Source organism: Patiria miniata, unplaced genomic scaffold (assembly GCF_015706575.1).
Source record: "Patiria miniata isolate m_02_andy unplaced genomic scaffold, ASM1570657v1 HiC_scaffold_3, whole genome shotgun sequence".
In the NCBI taxonomy this organism is placed as follows: Eukaryota; Metazoa; Echinodermata; class Asteroidea; order Valvatida; family Asterinidae; genus Patiria; species Patiria miniata.
Window position 1 is genome coordinate 28,740,638 of NW_024037069.1, and position 20,045 is coordinate 28,760,682.

At 40.7% G+C, this 20,045-nt stretch overlaps 2 protein-coding genes across 2 annotated transcripts; both read left to right on the forward strand.

Moving 5' to 3' along the window:
* Positions 1 to 242: 242 nt before the first annotated feature.
* On the forward strand, positions 243 to 9,684 carry LOC119736632 (hyalin-like). The gene is made up of 10 exons (XM_038210646.1): positions 243 to 271; positions 1,347 to 1,465; positions 2,707 to 2,937; positions 4,178 to 4,498; positions 5,317 to 5,550; positions 5,894 to 6,142; positions 7,496 to 7,747; positions 8,442 to 8,711; positions 9,176 to 9,418; positions 9,662 to 9,684. Exons 1-10 carry the CDS (start codon positions 243 to 245, stop codon positions 9,682 to 9,684), a joined length of 1,971 nt encoding a protein of 656 aa, XP_038066574.1.
* Positions 9,685 to 10,883: 1,199 nt separating this feature from the next.
* On the forward strand, positions 10,884 to 18,783 carry LOC119736634 (tyrosine-protein kinase receptor Tie-1-like). Its single transcript, XM_038210647.1, has 9 exons — positions 10,884 to 10,944; positions 11,691 to 11,801; positions 12,221 to 12,387; positions 13,625 to 13,738; positions 14,407 to 14,477; positions 14,895 to 14,935; positions 16,069 to 16,165; positions 16,769 to 16,874; positions 18,165 to 18,783. The coding sequence occupies exons 1-9, from the start codon at positions 10,884 to 10,886 to the stop codon at positions 18,234 to 18,236; spliced, it is 840 nt and encodes a 279-aa protein (XP_038066575.1). The 3' UTR covers positions 18,237 to 18,783.
* Positions 18,784 to 20,045: the final 1,262 nt, after the last annotated feature.

A 20,045-nucleotide genomic window follows, 5' to 3' on the forward strand; every position in this document is an offset into this window, starting at 1 on the left:
GATCAAAAGGTTGAGCATGGCGTTTCACTGGGTTTTTTTCGAAAAGTGTAATATCCATCAAGCTGTACCGTCAAAAGGTTATAGGTATTAAAAAGTCCTCTTTGGATTTTGAAGGGGTAGTGTTATTTGAAACGAATGAAATGCATAAAATGCATTATAATCCAATATGTCTTGAACGTTTGTTGTTAAACCTGAGAGTCATGACTGACCCATGGTGACCCTTTTGGTGATGAATTTTGATGATGGAGGTCCACCTGTCCAAAGTTCACCGGTAGGCAGAGGTCAGAGACATGCCTGTCAGCTCCTTTAATCCATCGGCCCAGTGGAGTTTCTGTCTGCCACGTGAAAAGTCTGCCTTCTTGAAAAGCGGCCAAAATACTGCAGTTTGTTTTTGTCAATCCTTTGGCACACGGTATCGTATCATCGCCGATCAACTTTCTGGCACAATAATTTGTTTTCCGCTCTTTCTCTTATATTCTCAGCATCTTCCGCCTTCACAGCATCTCCAAAGCATTAATTATGTTTCTGTCTGCCTTGCAGTTGCAACAGGCGCGGTTCTAGAGCCATTTTTTTTTTCTTTTGGGGGGTGGGGGGTTAGCACGGTGGATCCAGAATTTTTTTCAGGGAGGTGTGCTGAAATATAGACCGGTTATTTTCGCCGGACACTTCCAAAAATCAATAGGGGGGGGGGGGGGGGCTCGTGCCATATTTTCAATAAGGAGCACTGATAAAAATCCTACAATCAGGCACACTATATTTAAAGTGTACATAATGCACCCTTCTCATGACTATTTTTTTAGGATGAGACCGTTCGCATGTACGTCACATTTTTACATTTTGCCAGTGCAATTTTGTTTATGAATTTTTGTTTGTTGGGGGGGGGGGGGATTTAGCCCCCTTGCCCCCCCCCCAGAACCGCCACTGAGTTGCAACTGCCCATGTTTCAGACCCATAGGTGCATGCAATTGGGAAAACTAGAGCATTCATAACTTGGATTTCTATGGTTCTAGAAATTCCTATGTCCTTCCATATAATTATGTCGGTGAGGGCGATGGCTGCTGACCTTGCCGTGGCGAGATGTCTTGTGATTTCTTGAGAGCTTCCACCATCACTGACAATTAATAGGGAACCCAGGAAGTTGAAAGTATTGACAACTTCAATGTCCTCACCATCAGCTTGTAATTGCTGGTCTATCTTTTCTCCACTTATCATAACTTTTGTCTTCTTAACGTTGAGGTAACAGTTATAATGTAGACATATGCTATTGTCCTTCACACCACAGCCCAGGTAAAAAGTCAGACAGACTCTTGATTTAATAACAAGAAGGGTGTCTTTGCTTTCAACAGGTTCACTGGACTTCTCCTAAAAGACCTGCAGTCACCGATGCCGATGGCTTCAATGATGTTATTTATCCTCTATGCTGCCTGTGTGATAGCGCAGATGTCAACAACCTTCACCAATGCCGGTAACTAAATAAATAATGATCTCCCGCACTCACTTTTAATTGCAATTAAACATGCTCCGTAAAAGTTTCAAAACTTTCCTTCTACCAAAGTATCTTTTAAACTGGGAATGAGAACCACGGAATTCAGGAAGTATTGCAATTTGAGCATTCTCTTAGAATGGTTTCAGTATTAAGTTGTTGTATGAAAAATCATGAAAGAATCGACTGAAGGACGTTCCTGCTTCACTTTACATGACAAAGTTACGACTGTTGAATTGGAAAATAATGTCAAAAACAAAAAGGTTGCATTAACTATAGTCACTCACAAATATTATTAATAACGAAAATGGAAAATTTCAGAAGATATTTACGCATTTGAGGAATCCATCTACACTGTAGCTGAAGATGTTGGTATGGCAACGGTCTACGTAATACGGACTGGCCCTCATGACGCTGCGAGTTCGTCGGTCGGTAAGCATGTCACTGACTCATCTGAGGGGTGCAGTCCAGACCAGTAAATAAACTGCCATAGACCCCAATGCTAAATGCCCCCACTTCAAAAATTTAGAAAAATACCCAAAACTCTCTCTCCAAGGTGTTTGAGGCAAACATCAAATTAAAGTTTAATTCATCATCTTTTATTTTATTTTCAATTTTGGAGGGTAATTAAATGACTTTTGGGAGAAAGTTCCATTCGAAGATGATCACCCCTTAAAATAGTCCTGAAGCCTATCGCCGTTTTGAAAAGAAAAAGGTGCCTATACACTCCATTGCAAAAAGGAGAGCTTTTAAGACCCCCATTTCATCCCAATTTCCCAGAAAAAAAACAACTTTACGATCCTGTGCACGGCTTCCACCCTAATTTCTTTACAAACCCTCAGGTTCATGGCCCACAATATGCTCAAATTCTGAAGGCATGCAAATCGTGATTCGGCCGGCGTAAGTATTTTTGGACCGATTTACTGGGGTCTAGCCGATGTTCCCCAATACTCAATGACTGTGTTCCCCAAATTCCTTAGGGTAAGTGTCCAGGTTAGGGTTAGGGTTCGGGTTCGGGAACATAGGTATTGGAGAACATAAAGTATGCACCCGATTTACTGGCCTGCACCCTTTTTGAGGAGCTACATACATTTTTCTATTGATCAAAACTTACTACTCGAGGCTGCAAACCAGCAACGGATGCTTCATTGGTGTTGATACATATCGAAAACCAGCTTCCTCTAGTTCGTGTGAAAATAGTTTACTTTCTGTTTTGATTACAGATGTTGCAACGTCTGATGGCACGGCTGTGAATGGAACAGATTACACAACCGTGTCAACCACTCTAGACTTTAAGCCGGCAAATAACAGAGTGGCTTTGAATGTTCCCGTGCTGGATAATGGCATAGAAAACGCAGATTCGGACATACACTGTTTCACCTTGACCCTGACGAATCCAAATCCAAGTGGCATTCTTGGGGCAACTTCACAAGTCTGCATCATCGATAATGATAGTAAGACATCACAGTGTCTGTCAATTAACAGATCTTTAATTGATTTATACAACAGCTGTTAGGTGCCAACGCGAACATCGCTCTTGCATTTGCGAGATTTGGGCAACATGTTTGCTTACATTTTTCCAGTGTTGTAGTTTTCGTACTCATACTCGAATGTCAAAGTACTCGTACTCGAAATGACGGTACTCGTGCTTGGGCAGAAAGTTACTCGTACTCGACATGTCGAAATTGTACTCAATCATCAAAGTACTCGTACTCGAATAGCAGAACTCGAAAAATATGGTATAGCTTGACTTACCACGGCCTTATTTTATAGATACTTTCAGCTTGAAACGGTTGATAAGATTCCGGAGAAATCGAATTAAGTTCCTGACTTGTCTCTGTACAAGTACTCGTACTCAGAGACCTATACTTGTGCTCGGAAGTACAATTACTCATACTCGTTCTCGTACTCGGTAACCTACGGTACTCGACAGTACTTTGTACTCGGGAAAAAAACACTCGACTACAACATTGCATTTTTTTTCTAAGTATACAGGGTCTATGTAAATGTTGGATTCTATTTCTAATACCAGTTTATATCACGATGAAGGGCGGTAGTCCCCTTGATATAAGAGATGAATTTTCATTTTTTCCTAAAGAAGGAGACTTTTGGTGATGAACTTTTCATGTGCGTTCGACGAAAGTTTAACCGCACACTAAACTTCCGTCCACTGTTTCAATGGAAAACACGATAACCAACACAAGAGGTTTTTTTGTTTTCATTAAAGATGAAATTATAACATTTTCATTATAAGCAGACAGCTTAAGACTGACCCATGCCCCAACCTAGGCTATACGAACATTTGGCCATAAGCAATTATTGTCAAACACGGTACCAGCAACCTGTATACCTATTCAAGCTTGCAGTCTAGGCTATTCACTGTAAAATCAACTTCGTCAAAATATGGACTGTTTTCCTATTTATTGAAAATGATTGACTAGGAATTTAGTTAAACATGCATAGTTTCATACTATGACTAGAAAAGGTGGTTGGCTTTGACTCCAATTTTAGTTATCTACATGTTCCTAAAGTCAATAATACTGACTTGATAAATTTAGTCAGATCGACTGATTTTCAGTTGAACCGAGATGACCTTAAAAAGCTATGATTTAACTGATTTCTAGTCAAATCTGACTTATGTTCTTTTTAGAGTGTGTGTTAGGCCTATAACTATTTTTTTAAAAAATTCTGTAGATTTCTTTGGTGGTACTTGCCCCCCACCGGAAGCTGTGATAGAATCCAATGGACAAGCAGTCATTGAGGTCAATGTCACCAGTGCTAGTGATACTGCTGTCATCACGTGGACCGACCCTACGCCTGCTGGTGTACAGAGGGTGTACACATGCTTCCCTATACGGCCATCTGATCATGGATGTAACAACGGGGATTCCTTTCCCATTTCATACACATTCACTTCTGATGGATACGACAGAAGGATTCTGGTCACATACACGGTCTATACTACAGTTTCACTAACGATGCAACACAACTGTGATTTTTACCTGCGTGTTCTAGGTGAGTTGTACAAGTTCAGTTTGGTGTTAATCATTTTATTAAGTTATTGCTGCTTTAATGGATCCACGATAAATATTTGTTAGAATTGTGGATACAGATAGCATCATACACGACTGAGAATCAGAGGTTAATTTAATTAGCTAATTATGCCCCATATTTACGGCTGCCAAATAATCTAGGTGTATTAGATGACATTTGATATGTGGAAATAAATGAGAGAGTAACAAAATTTGCTCATATTGTATAATCGTTGATATTTTATCGCCATACCCGCCCTAAAACATCATGTTGCTGTGCTGAGCCAACGCCTGTTACTTTAAATGAGAGAATACACTAAAGACATCATATATAGGGATGCGGCCATCTTGTTATACAAAGAATTATGGTTGGATCCAACGAAGAAAGCACCTTTCTCAAGGAACGTGGTACATTTAGTTTTGGCCAAACATTGCCCTTACTTCTGTAGTTGTGTGAACGGATCACGTATAATATCCATCGGCTTATGTATGGTATGACTATCAGGAGGGACACACAGACTATAGCTGAATCTTCCTGTTTAGTTTTGCCCGAAATAACTAAATGCCATGATGACACTGAGGAAAAAAAACAGTTTGCAGTGTTCGTTTCTGTTAGACGACATGAATTATATTGCTATAAACAACTAAGGTTTTCATTTTTTGGCTTCCGAATTACTTTGTTTCATACTGAACCTCAACAATTTGTCAAGCTTGATAGCGAAATGTATGATACATCCATTGTTTTGTTGTTTCATATTAGAAGATGATTTGAGTTACAATTCTTTGTTCCCCCCCCCAAAGATCCTTTTCCACCGGAGATTACCTGTCCACGCGATCTTAGGGTAATCGCTATGAAAGGTGACCTCAACCGCACCGTTGACTGGATCGAACCAGTCGGCACAGACAACTCAGACGTCACAACTAACTCGTATTCGCCGCCTTTGGTTCTGAACATCGGCTCCCATGAGTTCACCTACACCGCCGTGGATAGCTCTGGAAATGAAGCGTCCTGCTCGTTCAATGTCATTATCACTGGTGGGTGCAGACCATTTTTCTTGTCAAGAGAAGAGAATGATGATCAGGCTTTCATTTTAGTAAAATTTCAAGTCTGATTTATTTTAAACATGTGGCAACTCTAATACTGTAATGTAAGGGAATTTGTTTACATGTAAGTTGATCAAAGAATATGACTGGAGCGGTGTTCCAACCTTCGTTGTGCAGATTGCCGTTCCAGTGGTGTACCAACTGAGCTATCCAGCCGTATGTTAGTGGTTCCAAATTGTGTCAATGTCTTTGGTCAAGGAGCACTAGTTATTGCTTCTGATGCTCCAAGTAACAGTAGTTTCGATGCTGCGATTTTGTTAATATTTCGTTTTAGCCTTCGACACGAGTCCACCAGTGTTCAGTGACTGTCCATCCAGTGTTCCGTCCGTGCCAACTGATCCTGGCTCGAACACGGCCTCGGCGTTTGATTTTGGAGTCACAGTCAGCGATTCAGGAAGTGGTGTCGAGAGTTCGGTGCTGACCACCAACGAACCGTTTGCTCTCGGCGATAACTTCGTGTCCTTGTTTGCTGTCGACTTTGCTGGTAACGTTGCCTACTGCAACTTTACAGTCATCGTGTATGGTGAGCACGAATTGTCTCTAAGTAGTCTAAGATAACAAAAGTAAATCATAATTTTCTCATCATTGTACGGTTGTGGTATTAGAAACTCGTATGGGCTCCGTGCGCCAACAAAGAGGGCGCCCTTTTACCTAGCAACGAAGTCCCATGGGCAGAACATCTAGCCGGTTGACGCGCAACGTTCCTTGTGTGTGACGCACGTACAGCAGGGGATTTGTACTATGTACATGTACACGCAGTGGTACGGCCGCGCGTTACGGCAAAAATTAATTGCAGTCAGGCAAGATGGCGTCTGTCGGTCACCCCCAACTGTTTTTTCTTTGCCGGTGAGGGATTACTTGTGAATGGATAGGGTAGGGAACTTCCCAATCAGCTTGAACTTCATATGCAATTGTATCTCTACGGATGCAAGCGGCAACAGTGCCATATTCACCTTGGTACATCGGGAAAGGGGGAGGGGTAGTGGCGGTTAGGCTTGCAAGCACATGCAGACACATTTAAACAAGTTCTTGAAAAGCTTAGGGCGTTCAAATGTTTCTTCAAAAGGAAGAATTTTTTAGCCACCATTATGACTCTTTCAACAACCCTGTTCTTTTTAAAAGTTGGATGTGACATTCTTTTCTCTAAGTGCATTGGTCGTCTTGGGGATTGTTTAATGCATGCATACACTTCTGAAAAAAAAAAATCAATTTTACTAAATTGAGAAATATAATATAATGTTTGAAACTGTTTTTTTTTATGCTTAACAATATTTTTGATGCATGCTCTTGCCCCTCCTGAATGAAGTTTGTTTTTGTTTTTTGATTAACTGAATCAAAAAAAGCAACTGCTTTTTTTTGATTAACTGAATCAAAAAAGCAACTGTAAAACAATTTTAATTATCTATTACTTAGTTCAATTAACACATAATCGTTGGAGTCCTAGGCCCAAGGTGGACATATATATCATTTTTTTAGGAGGCAGAGAAAGCCATAAGCACTTTCAAGTCGACCATCTAGACTGTGATCTAGTCTTGTTAGTTTAAAACTGCATGTAGGCCTACAGCCTGCATGTGCGTACTGATTCATGCACACATGAAAATTGTATGCAGTGAATTTTTATTCTGGTGTCATTAAACGTTTTTGTCATTTTTTTTTAAATTGAAACTCCAGTTTGTTTGTTTTTTCTCTTCATGCTTGACCTATTTTGCTTGATCTCAAATAAATCAAAATATTGCGTTTTTGTTTGAGCTGCTAAAAAAAATATTGAAATATACTTTGTTCTTTCCCCACTTCCCAAATATGCTACATAGAGTATTGATCTATTTTTTTTATTAATCAAGTTTTAATTTGTTTTTCTTTGGTTCTTCAACTACAGACATGGAACCTCCAAATATAACGTGCGCGCAGAATCTCACTTTTTCAACATCACCCGGCTTACCAACTGCCTACGTGACCTATATTGAACCCGATGCCACTGATAATGTTGGAGTGATGAATCTCAATTGTTTCAATGTTGATAGTAGTGGGCAAGCGCTTGGTGTCGGCACCTACATTGTTCATTGTGTGGCTACTGACTCAAGTGATGAGAGATTGACAGGTGTATGCAGTTTCTCCATCACCGTTGAGGGTAAATTACGATACACAATACACAGAATTGTTTGCATCTTTTTTTCATGTTCCCGTGTTACACAATGTATGATGTTTTCTGGCTTTTGTAATATTCCTTGTGTGTAGTAATTGTTTATGTAGCTCAAAAACATAACATAAAATCCCAATAGCATATTGGAGACATTCTGTTAATATTTATATCAAAGGGGTAATTAGAGAAAGTCACTTGTAGGCCATCATCCTTGGGTTCTGGTCGGTATCAAATGAGGGAATAATGGTAATTGTGACTTTTGGCATAGGTATGCACTCCTGAGGTTGGAAAATAATTATGTGAAAGCATTGCAGCGGTGGCAGCTTTTTCGGTGCTATCACTTAAAAAAAAAAATGGCAGCCAAAACACGCTTGTGATCACATATAATTAATCCGATTCATGCATTTTGGCGGCCATTTCGAAAAAAATAAATAAAAGTTATAACACTCCCAAAACTGCCACCGCTCATACTAGAAAGCTATCACACATTTTCCAACCGTCTAGATGTGCATATCTTGCCAAAAATCGCTATGCAGTTTGCTGTTTCGGTGGCCCAATATTTTGACCGAAGCTGATAGCCTATTTGTCAAGTTTAGCAAGTCCCGGGATTATCATGCTGTTCATGGTTTTTCTTCGTTTTGAATCAAGCTGTGTTTTAATTTGTTTCATCTTGATATCGCAGATAACGAATCTCCTAACATCACCTGTCCTGCCAATGAAACAGTGCCCACTGATGGTGCTGCACCTGTGGCCACATTTACATTACCGCTTCTGGACTCTGTCGTTGATAACACAGGGAATTTTAGCGTCTCCATTGATGTCGCTGGTGCCCAGCACGACATTGGTGGCAGTGTAAGACTAAGTCTGAGCACCGGTGTGCATCTGTTGCAGTACACTGCAACTGACTCTTACACGAACAGTGAAGTGTGCGACATGTTCGTAACCGTGATTGGTAGGTGATCCTTTTCTGTTCGCATTTTTCTTGCAACCGCGCCAAGGTAGGCTTAGCCTTTAGTCAAGGCCCATGCGTCTACCCGGACACGTGACGCGCCCCGGATGCTGGTACGTAAAAAGACTACCCCGCAAGGCAAAGGCAGGCTTGGTGCTGGTTTAAATTAATGATATTGGCGTTTGTTTTAGAACAAAGATTAAACAGGAAAATTTGATATTTTCTAGGGTTTTTTTTTCTCTCTCAGTTGACTTTATTGAAATATGCATGGAATGGATTAGGCAAATCTAAATATTGTTAAAATTTTGATCTCGTTTTGATTTGCAATACTCTGCTCTTATGAATCACTTCATTTACTTGTGAATCGCTTTTAATTATTTGCTCCCTTGGCGGGGACTTCAGCACAAAGTCCATAGTTGACATAGAATCACAATCTGTAATTCTTTTGTATCCCATTTGATTTTCAGATGATGAAGATCCAGTGATTACATGTCCAGCGGCATTCACGGTTGGTACTGATGCTGGCTTAGCCACAGCCAATGTAACCTGGGAGCTAGCCACTGTCATGGATAACTCCATGCTACCCATTACACCTGTAGATGATCCAGTGTCTGGTTCAATCTTACCCCTTGGTGTCACTACAGTGCAGTTTAATGCCACGGATGCAAGCGGCAACAGTGCCACGTGTACCTTTGTAGTGGCAGTCGAAGGTAACGTTATTTGGCAGTTCTTCCCATCTTACTCCTATGAATATTGTATGAAATGAATTGTAACATTTTGATTGGTAATAAACTTCAGTGATCTGCTCATTTGATTTACTGTAATATTTTATTACTGTTTGTATAAGAAATTTGTTTAAGTTACATACTATTTGAGTGGCGTTTGAACCTCCGATCTGCTGATTGCAGCTCCAGTGGCTTACCAACTGTGATATGTATGCCTTTGATCAACAGGCGCTAGCCATGGCTTCTTCTGATGCTCCAAGTAATGTTTCGATGCGCAATATTTTGTTACTTTCGTTTTAGCCTTCCGATATGACTCTGTGACCAGTGTCCAGTGACTATCAATCCAGCTTTCTCCGTGCCGAACGATTTGTGTTTGTTGCCAATTTCAGGCCCCAGATTTTCCTACTTCCCTTCCTTGTTCAAACATGTTTTTCTTACATCTTCACCGTGTTAAGGTGAAGGCCGTGTTACAGTTGTCATTGTTGTCGTCAGCGTGAGTAGCGTAGTACTGATTCTTGTAGTCGTTGCCTGTGGCTGCAAACTGCGGTTGAAGCGTCGTGCACGGCACACTCCGGCGGCCAGCGATGGAGTTGTGGAGATGGTTAGTGTCTTTTTTAATCCTTTCTCTTATTCTCTTCTAAGTTGAACAGAAATTGACTGGGGCGGGGTTTGAACCTGCGACTTCCGGATTGACATTCCGGTGCTCCACCAACTGAGCTATCCAACCCCATACGTTGACAGTGACCCGATTTACCTAGTCTTTGATGTCGCTAGTCGGTACTGCTAATGTAGCTGGGGATCACGACCAAGCTGGCAACATTGGCGATTCTATACCACAAAATGGCGTACTAGGATCACTGAAACTGGATACGGCTTTCAATTATACGGCTTTCAAGTAAAATCTCAAAGAAAACTGACCGCCATTATTAAGATAAAAACAACAGCTTTGTAAACTTTGCAATAACTCTGTCCCCCTGAAATAGAAGTGGCAATAATGACAAACAGTTCACGTCGAACTTAAAACAGTTTTGAACTGACTTTCTTTAATATGAGGAGATAACTGTTGCTTTGTTTTGTTAACACTGCAACATGATTATTTACCACCATTTTTCAGACTACAGTCGATTACGATGACACGGTTTTACCAGACGAAAACACTGCAATTTACGAAGAGCCTGGCCTTCCGGATTGGGCTCAAAGATGGGAAGTTGCCTGGAGCAATCTCACCGTTGACAATAAGATCCTCGGCAGGGGAAACTTTGGCGAAGTGAGAGCAGGGGCCGTCAACGTAGAGGGACAAGTGACCAAAGCGGCAATTAAAATATTGAAAGGTGAAAATGCGTCCGAATTATTTGGCTATGGCTGGAAATTACGCACGTGCCTATGGATGCCGCTGGCAAGCGGCTGCAGTCACTTCCCATAGATCCGTGCGTAATTTGCAGCCGTAGCCATGAAACTCAGACGCGGCTTAGATTTGCCAAGACGCCATTTTCTCAGTGAATGGGGTCGCTGTAACGACGCAAATATCAGAGCCGTCTTTAGTCAAAATATTGAATGGTTTTCCTAGTTATTGAAAATATGCTAGAAATTTAGTTAAACATGCAAATGTTCATACTATGACTAGAAAAAGTAGTTGGATTTGACTCCAACTTTAGTTATGTACATAACTATATATCAATACTGACTGGAAAAATGTAGTCAGATTGAATGATTTTCATGTTATTTGGGGTTTTTTTAGAGTAAATTTATTACGTGTCCATATAGGAAACAACGCAAAATCGGACAAGAAGAGCGCCACCTTGTGAAGGTCATGAGCAAGGTGGCAATGTATGACCTCTCGGACAATATTCTGTTCAATTTTACCATAGTTAGGCTAGCCACGTTTTTTTTTATTACTCCCTCTCCAAAACCACATAAAATAAGAAAAAGAGGCGCGAAGTCAATTGGTGTAAATTTCATGGGTTGGGGGAGGGGGCAAAATGCCTCTGTCCCCCTCTAAAACTGATAAATCGAGAATATGTTAAGAAATACAAGCATTTTTGGGGGAAAAATATTTTTGCCCTCCTCTACAAAAAAAATCCTGGCGACGTCTATGTCATTAGTATTCAGCCTCCTTGAACAAACTAGATTGCTATCCAATTACAGAAAATAGAATCATTTTTATGTATACGACCCGTAATTAGGGCTTGTACATGGAAAAAAAAAACAACCCGTTAAATTACACTGAAATCTTCATTCACTAAATTTTGTGCCTCAGGTCACGTGACTCAGAAGGACAGGGAGGACTTTATGGCCGAATTTCGAACCATGACGAACATCGGATATCATCCCAACGTCGTAGCACTTCTTGGCGCATGCCAACGGGAAGGTAACGCTATCAATTCTGGTTTAGATTTCTTTCGACTTTGCTGATGGCATTTCAAAAGAAAACACGTTGGAAATTAAGTTCAATTATTATAGGTAATAAAAAGCATTTGAAACCGAGCCGAGTATTTCCTACATTTTCTTAACCAATCTAAAACATAGATTTTCCTCATCAATGTATCATCATTTCAGGCGCTCAATCAAATCTCTAAATAAAGGGTTTTCGCTTTACTTTCAAGACGGTCCCTGTATGTACCGTCCAATCGTTGTTCGTATACGTGTATGATCAAACAAGAGATATGAGTTAGAGCTAGGACCCTTTACATTAAAATGCGGCCAACTTCAAAATAGCCGATAGTTTGCGGCATAATCATGAACAACTGCAAACTTGATTTGGGATGGGTGTTTCGTCTTTTCTGTCAGATGTCCTGTACGTTGCATTGGAGTTCCTTCCCAACGGTGATTTGCGCAGCTTTCTGAGGAAGGCCCGCCTACAGTCAGAGTCAGATGAGGATGCCTTGTCGTCTGGCCAGCTGGTGGCTTTTGCTTTAGATGTTGCCAAGGGCATGAATCACCTTGCCACATCCGGGGTATGTTTAGTCATTCGAGACAGTGTCACCTGTTTACAAAATGGTTGGCATGTGAACACAACCGAGTCACTGAAGTGTTTTCCCATTCCAGTCACCAAAGTGGTTTCTCCCATTCCAGTTACCAAAGTGGTTTCTCCCATTCCAGTCACCAAAGTGGTTTCTCCCATTCCAGTCACTAAAGTGTTTTTTCCCATTTCAGTCACCAAAGTGGTATTCCCATTTCAGTCACCAAAGTGGTATTCCCATTTCAGTCACCAGAGTGGCTTTCCCATTCCAGTCACCAAAGTGGTTTTTCCATTCCAAGCACCAGTGGTTAATCCCATTCCAACCAGCCAAGTTTTTTCCCATTCCAGTCACCAAAGTGTTTTTTTCCATTCCAGTCACCAAAGTGTTTTTTCCACATTCCAGTCACCAAAGTGTTTTTTTCCCATTCCAGTCACCAAAGTGTTTTTTCCCATTCCAGTCACCAAAGTGTTTTTTCCCATTCCAGTCACCAAAGTGGTTTCTCCCATTCCAGTCACCAAAGTGTTTTTTTTCCATTCCAGTCACCAAAGTGTTTTTTTCCATTCCAGTCACCAAAGTGTTTTTTCCCATTCCAGTCACCAAAGTGGTTTTTTTTCCATTCCAGTCACCAAAGTGGTTTAAAGCTATTGCAACTGAGGTAGGCAATGTAGCAAAGAGTAAGGGGAAGGGTGGTCGGCGTCTCATGATCACAACGTGTTTGCAAACAGGGTCGCTTGGTGTATTATAAAGAACATTAATCGGGTTAGATTCGTCACCTCATGATCAGTGTTGTGTCAGAGTCTAGTTTGAGTTGATGTACAAGCATTACATCAAAAGAGGTCCACATAAACCAGGTAGCAGTGGCGTTGTGTGGACTTGCCCACGTCCACACATCGTTTCCCCTTCTCTGGAAAACAGGTTTAGAGGGATTTTGGTTTAGGATTATCTGTGGCAAAATGAAGCGAAACACAAACAAAAATCATATAAAAAACATTTGTTTGAAAGTGTTTTGACAGTGTGAGTAAAATGAGGTTTTTTTGGATAGGTTTTTCTGAACTACATGAAAACAAAACAATGTCCACACTAGGTTTGTAACGATATCGATACTTCATTTTTTTTTCCATGTTCACTAGTAAACTGCTCACAAACATTTTCATGAATTTGCGTTTTATCAGATTATTGATATGAGTTTTAGTTTTACCATTATGTTTAAAAATTACATTCAAATATGCAGGTTATTCATCGAGATTTGGCAGCAAGAAACATTCTGCTTGGACGGGGACTGGTGGCGAAAGTTGGCGACTTTGGGCTTTCTCGAGGAGAGGATGTCTACATTCAAACATCCACGGTATCGATTGTTATCGCAGTTTCATTTTAGTTACGCCTCGACATTGTTGCCTCTGTTATAGCCATGTCTCAACCTCGTTTGTTCAATATTTAGTAGGTTTGTAACTGAAAGAACTCGATATATTGTGCACCCATCTCAGAAAAAACCTCGCCACATAGACTACCCAGCGATCACATTTAGAGGCCACTATTGAGGTAGGATCACACTATCCAGTAAGTAAGTGTGACGTCATTTCGACTTAAACCACGCCCACTACACACAGAGTAGCATTGCACATCATTGGAACTATTGGAACCGGAAGAAGTTCCAAGTGACGGTGTCATATGAAAATCGGACTCGTATGAAAATCGGACTCTTCTTCCCTTTTATTGGTTAAACCCTCCCACGTGACCAGTCCCCCTCCTAATTATCTATGCATGAGCATGCGCAATACCACCAATGAGTCCGTATTTCATAAAACCTAAATTCATGCTACAACGGGTTTAGCAAATCGGGGCCACTTATCAGTGGTGCATGCCCGTGTATGACGTAGTCACTTCCAAAACGGGATGGGTCCAAGGAGCACTGAGTGGTTGCGCGCATGCGATCTGAGCGCGAGCGCCGTACAACCTCAGTAATGTCTTCGATAGTTGGTCACCGGGTTATGAGATGGGTCTTCTTCGTTTCAGAGACGCGTTCCTACCCGTTGGCTGGCTGTTGAGTCAATCAACCTTCGCATCTACACCACAAAGAGTGATGTGTGAGTACATTGGAAATCCTTTAATTTGTTTTAGTTTATTTTCAGTTCCTCCCCAGCCAATTTGAGATCCCAGCAACGCCACTTGAATTTGAATCATTTATCTGACCACAGTCATGGTATTTATCGATATCCCGTACTGCCAGTGCCTATAAGTATTCCATGTTGTGCGGAAAACATGTAAGTATAAAGAAACAAAGACCAGATGAAAGCCCCTACCCAATCATATTTCTGCTGGACTTCATTGGGGCTTGAAGCTATTCGGCCACATGTAGTCGCTCAAGTCTTGGTCTGTTATTGTTGTCTAATGACATAATACACCGTGTCAGTTTACCAAGTTTGAAATGCGTAAATTTGTAATGTTCTTTCCGATGTATTCGTAAATAATTATACTATAATATCTTTGTTGTTTCCGAACAGATGGTCGTTTGGAATTCTGTTGTGGGAAATTGCCACTCTTGGTAAGTGCAACACTTTTCCCATTATTCCATAGAAATCCCAGGGTGACAAAGATGCCTAACTAAAAACAAGTAATGATAATGTTTGTTCCTCCATTAATGAATGCAATACGTTAAATGCAAAGCCATTGTTAGTGTGTCAAATACTGCAATCATGTGGGTGATTGTATTTAGGTTTCAATTCATGAGGAATAACTGGTCCTTAGGCCCAAATCATTTCAGGCATACACAAGTAATTTCCGAAATCCGATCAACGCCATTTTGTTACCAATAAGAATCCCGCCCTCTGATGGCTACCCAAGCCACTTTCGACAGGTTTTTTTTTTATAGTTCAACACAATTTAAGAATACAATAAAGCGGGGGGAAATGAAGTTTTGAACAGCTGTTATACCGTTTTTAGTGGTTAAATCGTTAAATTTGCCACTTTTTCAAATGGAGATATCGCGTTTAGGAAATAATCTTACATTCTGTAGATCCACAACTGGTTTGGCCTACTTCCGTTGGAGTACAATTTGGGTCAAATCATAATAATGCATATCGGTTAATGATTTATCATACTTTGTTTCAATTTGATAAAGCACTCACATTCTCACCCCGATTTCACTGAGCTTGGCTTAGTTTTATAACACAGAATATTGCGCTTATGAACACCCATTTGGTGCTTAGTCAAAATAAAAATAAAATCCCTGGTAATTAAATCCAGTTAACCGCTGGTACACAAATATTCAAGAATAGTTAAAGACAATTCTTCGTTAATTATCGCAATCAGAGCTATACGCAAATTGTGCATTAATTTTACTATTGTTATGCTTCGTTGCCCCTATTATTTCATACTCTTTATTCACTGAATTTCATTTCGTGTTCCCTATTCAGTTACTCATTTCGTGTTATTTTCTCATCGACATTATGTTATGTCTGATATTGTCAACAACATGGAAACAAATGTATGCATGATGAAAAACTAGGACAGGGACTCGTGAGTCTGAAAACCATATCCAAACTTTCCCTTCCCGTTGAGAATTTTGAAGGAAACCGTAGACCCTGTTTCTATAGTGTTTTACAGTTTAGTCACTAAATTGTTAACGTTGCTGTGAAAATGAAGCAAAAACGTTTTCCCTCGTTGTTTTTCCTAAAGGAGGAACTCCCTACGCAGACATCCCCACTAAGTCCCTGTCGACTCAGCTCTTGTCTGGCTACCGCATGGCCAAGCCGAGCAATTGTAGTGAGGAAATGTAAGATACTACAAATCTATTTTATGTAATTTTCTAGTAATTTGCATTTATTACAATAAAAAAATACTGCAAAACTCTATCTCTTAAAAAAACTGATTGGTCAGCCTCTTAGCAAGAACTTATACAGGTTTGTTTTGACCCATCACCTATCAAGTCTACAGCAATTATATTTACTAAGTAAAATGATATGTACAACGAGAAAGGATGTGTTTAAAATGGCTTGTAAAGTTGTCTTTGACTGATATTCTTGCAGCAATGTGATATCCCATGCATTATGCGATTTCCATTTGTCCGAGTGCGTCGCCTTAAACAAAGTTTTTAAAATACATATTTCGTCTGTCTCGGAGCCGTTTATAGGCCCACACACAGTGCTTCTGTAGGGCTAATTGCAAAGAGATAATCGCAACTGTGCTGGCAAAAATGATTTGAATACATTTGGAGTAAAATAACAACGATGACACCACAGTGGGTAAAACTAAAACCACATCTCGTAAGATGTTTTGATCCTGGGATATTTTTTTTCTCTGTACATGGCTGTTGTCTTGTCTGGTGCAAAAAAAAACCCTCCATTTTCGCACTAAGTGATATCTGATTTAAATTCAGCTACTCCCTGATGCTGCGGTGCTGGGAGGAACAGTCAGACAGGAGACCCTCCTTCAAGGAACTGATCTCCATCTTGACTCAGATGGACGACAATAAGATCGAACACGTGAGTAAATTGCCAAAAAAAAACACCCCTTATGTTCCACTCCTAAAAAATTAAGCGATGTTTGTATGTATTTTTGGAAGATTTTGAAAATCGCCGAGGTTTTCCACAGCATGGGTATACATTCGAACAACCGTATTATGCTCTAAATAACAGTAACACTTCGTAAAATCTCCCAGTCTATACAACAGCCGATTCTGCTGCATATACAATTTTTTTGGGGGGGGGCCAAAAAAAAATTTGGTCCCCCAAAAAGTGGGTCCAAAAACTTAAGGCGTGTGGTTCGGGGCCCGCTTAACAATTTTGTGCGATCTGAGGCAATTTCTGACCACTTTAACCAATTGTTTTTGAGGAAAAGATGGTGGTGTACTCATTGCCTGCCTTTATTGCGATGTGACATAAAAAAAATTTGGGTTTTTTTTTTGGGGGGGGGCATGGCCCCTTTTGGTCCCCCCATCCTGGATCCGCCATTGCACTATATTAACTAATGCACCCTTGTCACGGCTATTTCTTCTTTAGGGGGAGACCGTTCGCATGTACATCACAATCCTTCTTTTTTCTAATGCATTTTTTTTTACGGAATTTATTTTTTTGGGGGGGGGCTAGACAAAATTGTGGAGGGGGCTACAGCCCCCCCCCCCCTAGCCCCCCATAGAACCGCGCCTGTGCATAATACAATTAAGTCTCTATTCGCTTGTGAAAATAAACATGCGAGTTTTAAGATGTACATGCAGTTTGAATTGCTCAAAGGTGGGTCAGTTATGGTTTGGGAGATCGTTCCATAGTTTGGGAGCAGTGAATTGGAAGGCACGTTGACGGTACGATTTGGTGGTGACTGGATATGGAGTGAGAAGATCTTTGGAACTAGAGAGGAGAGTTCTTGGTGGATAAATATTTGTCGATTATTTCTTGGAGCTAAAACTGGGGCTAATCCATGTGTGCCTTTGTAAATCAGAACCAATAATTTAAAAGTATCCGGGATTTAACTGGTAGCCAATGCAGCTGATGTAAACGTTATGAAATGGGTTCGTGTGAGAGTGTGAGCCTCTCAAACTGCCTTTAAGATGTACTGTCCTTGCTCTTCCAAAAAAATTCGACTTTTATCTTTTGACCATCTTGCACCTTTTTGTACAATGTCTCATTCAAATGTGAATAACTTTTGTATTGCTAGACAAAAAATAAAAAATAAAAGGACTTTTTCGGGGGGGGGGGGGGAAGTTGAACACGACAGACTGTACCTCTTTAGGTCAAACCACTCTGCGAAGACTTCGTTTCATTTTTATCTTCCCTTAGACATATATGGAGGTGAATCGATGCCATTACGAGAACTTCAGTGTGATCCGACCAGAACGTGATGATAACTAATGGAGCGCACCACATGCCTACCAGGGCCGTTTGAAAACAAGTCACAGACATCCACTCTAAGACAAGTAGACTTTTTGTCAGAGAGCTCAAAGTTGCCTGGAACAAAGACGATGTCTAGAAAAGGTTTTTTAAACAATACTTGGTCTTTTGTTGGAGATTATGTGTCGGTAGTAATTTCTAAGAACTTTGAAGTGTTTACCTGTAGGTAGCAAAACTGTTCATGTCAGCAGGTTTGTTGATCCAAATGGAATGTAAATACCTTCCACCATTTTTTCGGGGCTCAAGTTTTAACAAGCTTTTTATCATGTATCAATTGTAACATATTTAATATACATGTTTTTATCTCTGCGAACGGATTAAGACCGTTCCTGAAAATCTATTTAAAACGTACTTTATTCCGTGGCCTGCACATCTTATTGCCCGAACCTGTTCGCTCCTTCGTTTAGAAATAGAAAACAAAACGCTAATAGAGATTCGCGGATGCTGCAGTCCATATGACATAGGAAGTAACTATACATGTAGGCCTACTTTGATTAAGTGTGTAAAATTCGGGCGATTCACAAGGCAGTGCGCCGCCAAGAGAAAAAAATCTCTGACTGCGATTTCTGGCCTGAAAACAAGCCCTCTGTTTGCGGCTACCTTGCAGTAGGGCGCCCCCAACGGGAGTTAATTGAGTTTTTGTTCCTTTTGACCCCAATGGTAAATGCTCCCACTTCAGAAATATGGGGAAAATACTCACAACTCTCCAAGGTGTTGGAGACACACATCAAATTAAAGCTTATTTCATCGTCTTTTATTTTCTTTTCAATTTTCGGGGGGTCAACTGATGACTTTTAGGAGAAATTTCCATCCGACGATGATCACCCCTGAAAATAGTCATGAAGCCCATCGCACTTTTGAAAAAACGATGCCTACACTCCATTGTAAAAAAGAGCGCTTTAAGGGCCTCAATTTCATCCAAATTGAACGGAACTACAAGCTCACAGTCCTGTGCACGGCTTCCACCCATACTTTTTACAAACCCTCAAGTTCATGGCCCACAGCATGCTCAAATACTGAAGATTTTGAGGGCATGCAAATCGTGATTTGGCCGGCGTAGGCAATTTCGGACCGATTTTCTGGTCTGCAACCTTCCACTCCGGAAGAAACATTTTAGGTCCCGCTTCCATGAGCAAAGAAAAATTGTGTCCTCGTACTCCAAAACCAGGCTTCGCTACTTTTGCAACTATCAAAACTTTGAGCTACGAAATCGAGTGTCAGTGACACACCATTATACCAGAGTACTATGAATGAAATTGGGTTATAAATATTATTTACTATACCTCATACATATTCATGATCGAGAGCCAAACTCTCACTGGTCAGTTCACCATCACGTGCCAGATGTTATTCTTGCTGTTTACCAAACGCGCGCGCGAGGATTCACGCGCAGGCTTAATACGCATGCGTAGTAGACTGTCGCACGGGTTACCCGTGCGACAGTCTACTACGCATGCGCTTTACAAAGCAATCGAGGAACTGTCGCACGGGTGTAGTACGCACGTGCGAACATCGCCCAAAAGAGTTGTTTGGTTGCACGGTACGCGGTTCGCGTAAATTATATAATTGCCGGACTGGAGAAAATGAATGGACAATAAAGATGCCTTCTGTACAAAAGAAAGTTGTACACAAACAACTGTATTTACAACTGTAGTTACTGTATTGCAAACAAACCGAACTAGTGAAGTTGAGCAACAATATTCTTTTGGTGAGCTGTTCAAGTTTCTCCGAAAATTTCGTTTTAGGTGCACAATGATATATAAAACAAAT

What these genes read in the sequence shown, in the direction of transcription:
- LOC119736634 (XM_038210647.1), top strand. Translation starts at nt 10,884, where the DNA reads ATGAAACTCAGACGCGGCTTAGATTTGCCAAGACGCCATTTTCTCAGT. An exon ending in TCTCAGTGAATGGGGTCGCT is followed by an intron (nt 10,945 to 11,690) that starts GTAACGACGCAA and finishes TTTGTGCCTCAG; the next exon opens with GTCACGTGACTCAGAAGGAC. An exon ending in AGCAATTGTAGTGAGGAAAT is followed by an intron (nt 16,166 to 16,768) that starts GTAAGATACTAC and finishes ATTTAAATTCAG; the next exon opens with CTACTCCCTGATGCTGCGGT.
- LOC119736632 (XM_038210646.1), top strand. Translation starts at nt 243, where the DNA reads ATGGAGGTCCACCTGTCCAAAGTTCACCG. An exon ending in CTGCATCATCGATAATGATA is followed by an intron (nt 2,938 to 4,177) that starts GTAAGACATCAC and finishes AAAATTCTGTAG; the next exon opens with ATTTCTTTGGTGGTACTTGC. An exon ending in TTTCTCCATCACCGTTGAGG is followed by an intron (nt 7,748 to 8,441) that starts GTAAATTACGAT and finishes TTGATATCGCAG; the next exon opens with ATAACGAATCTCCTAACATC.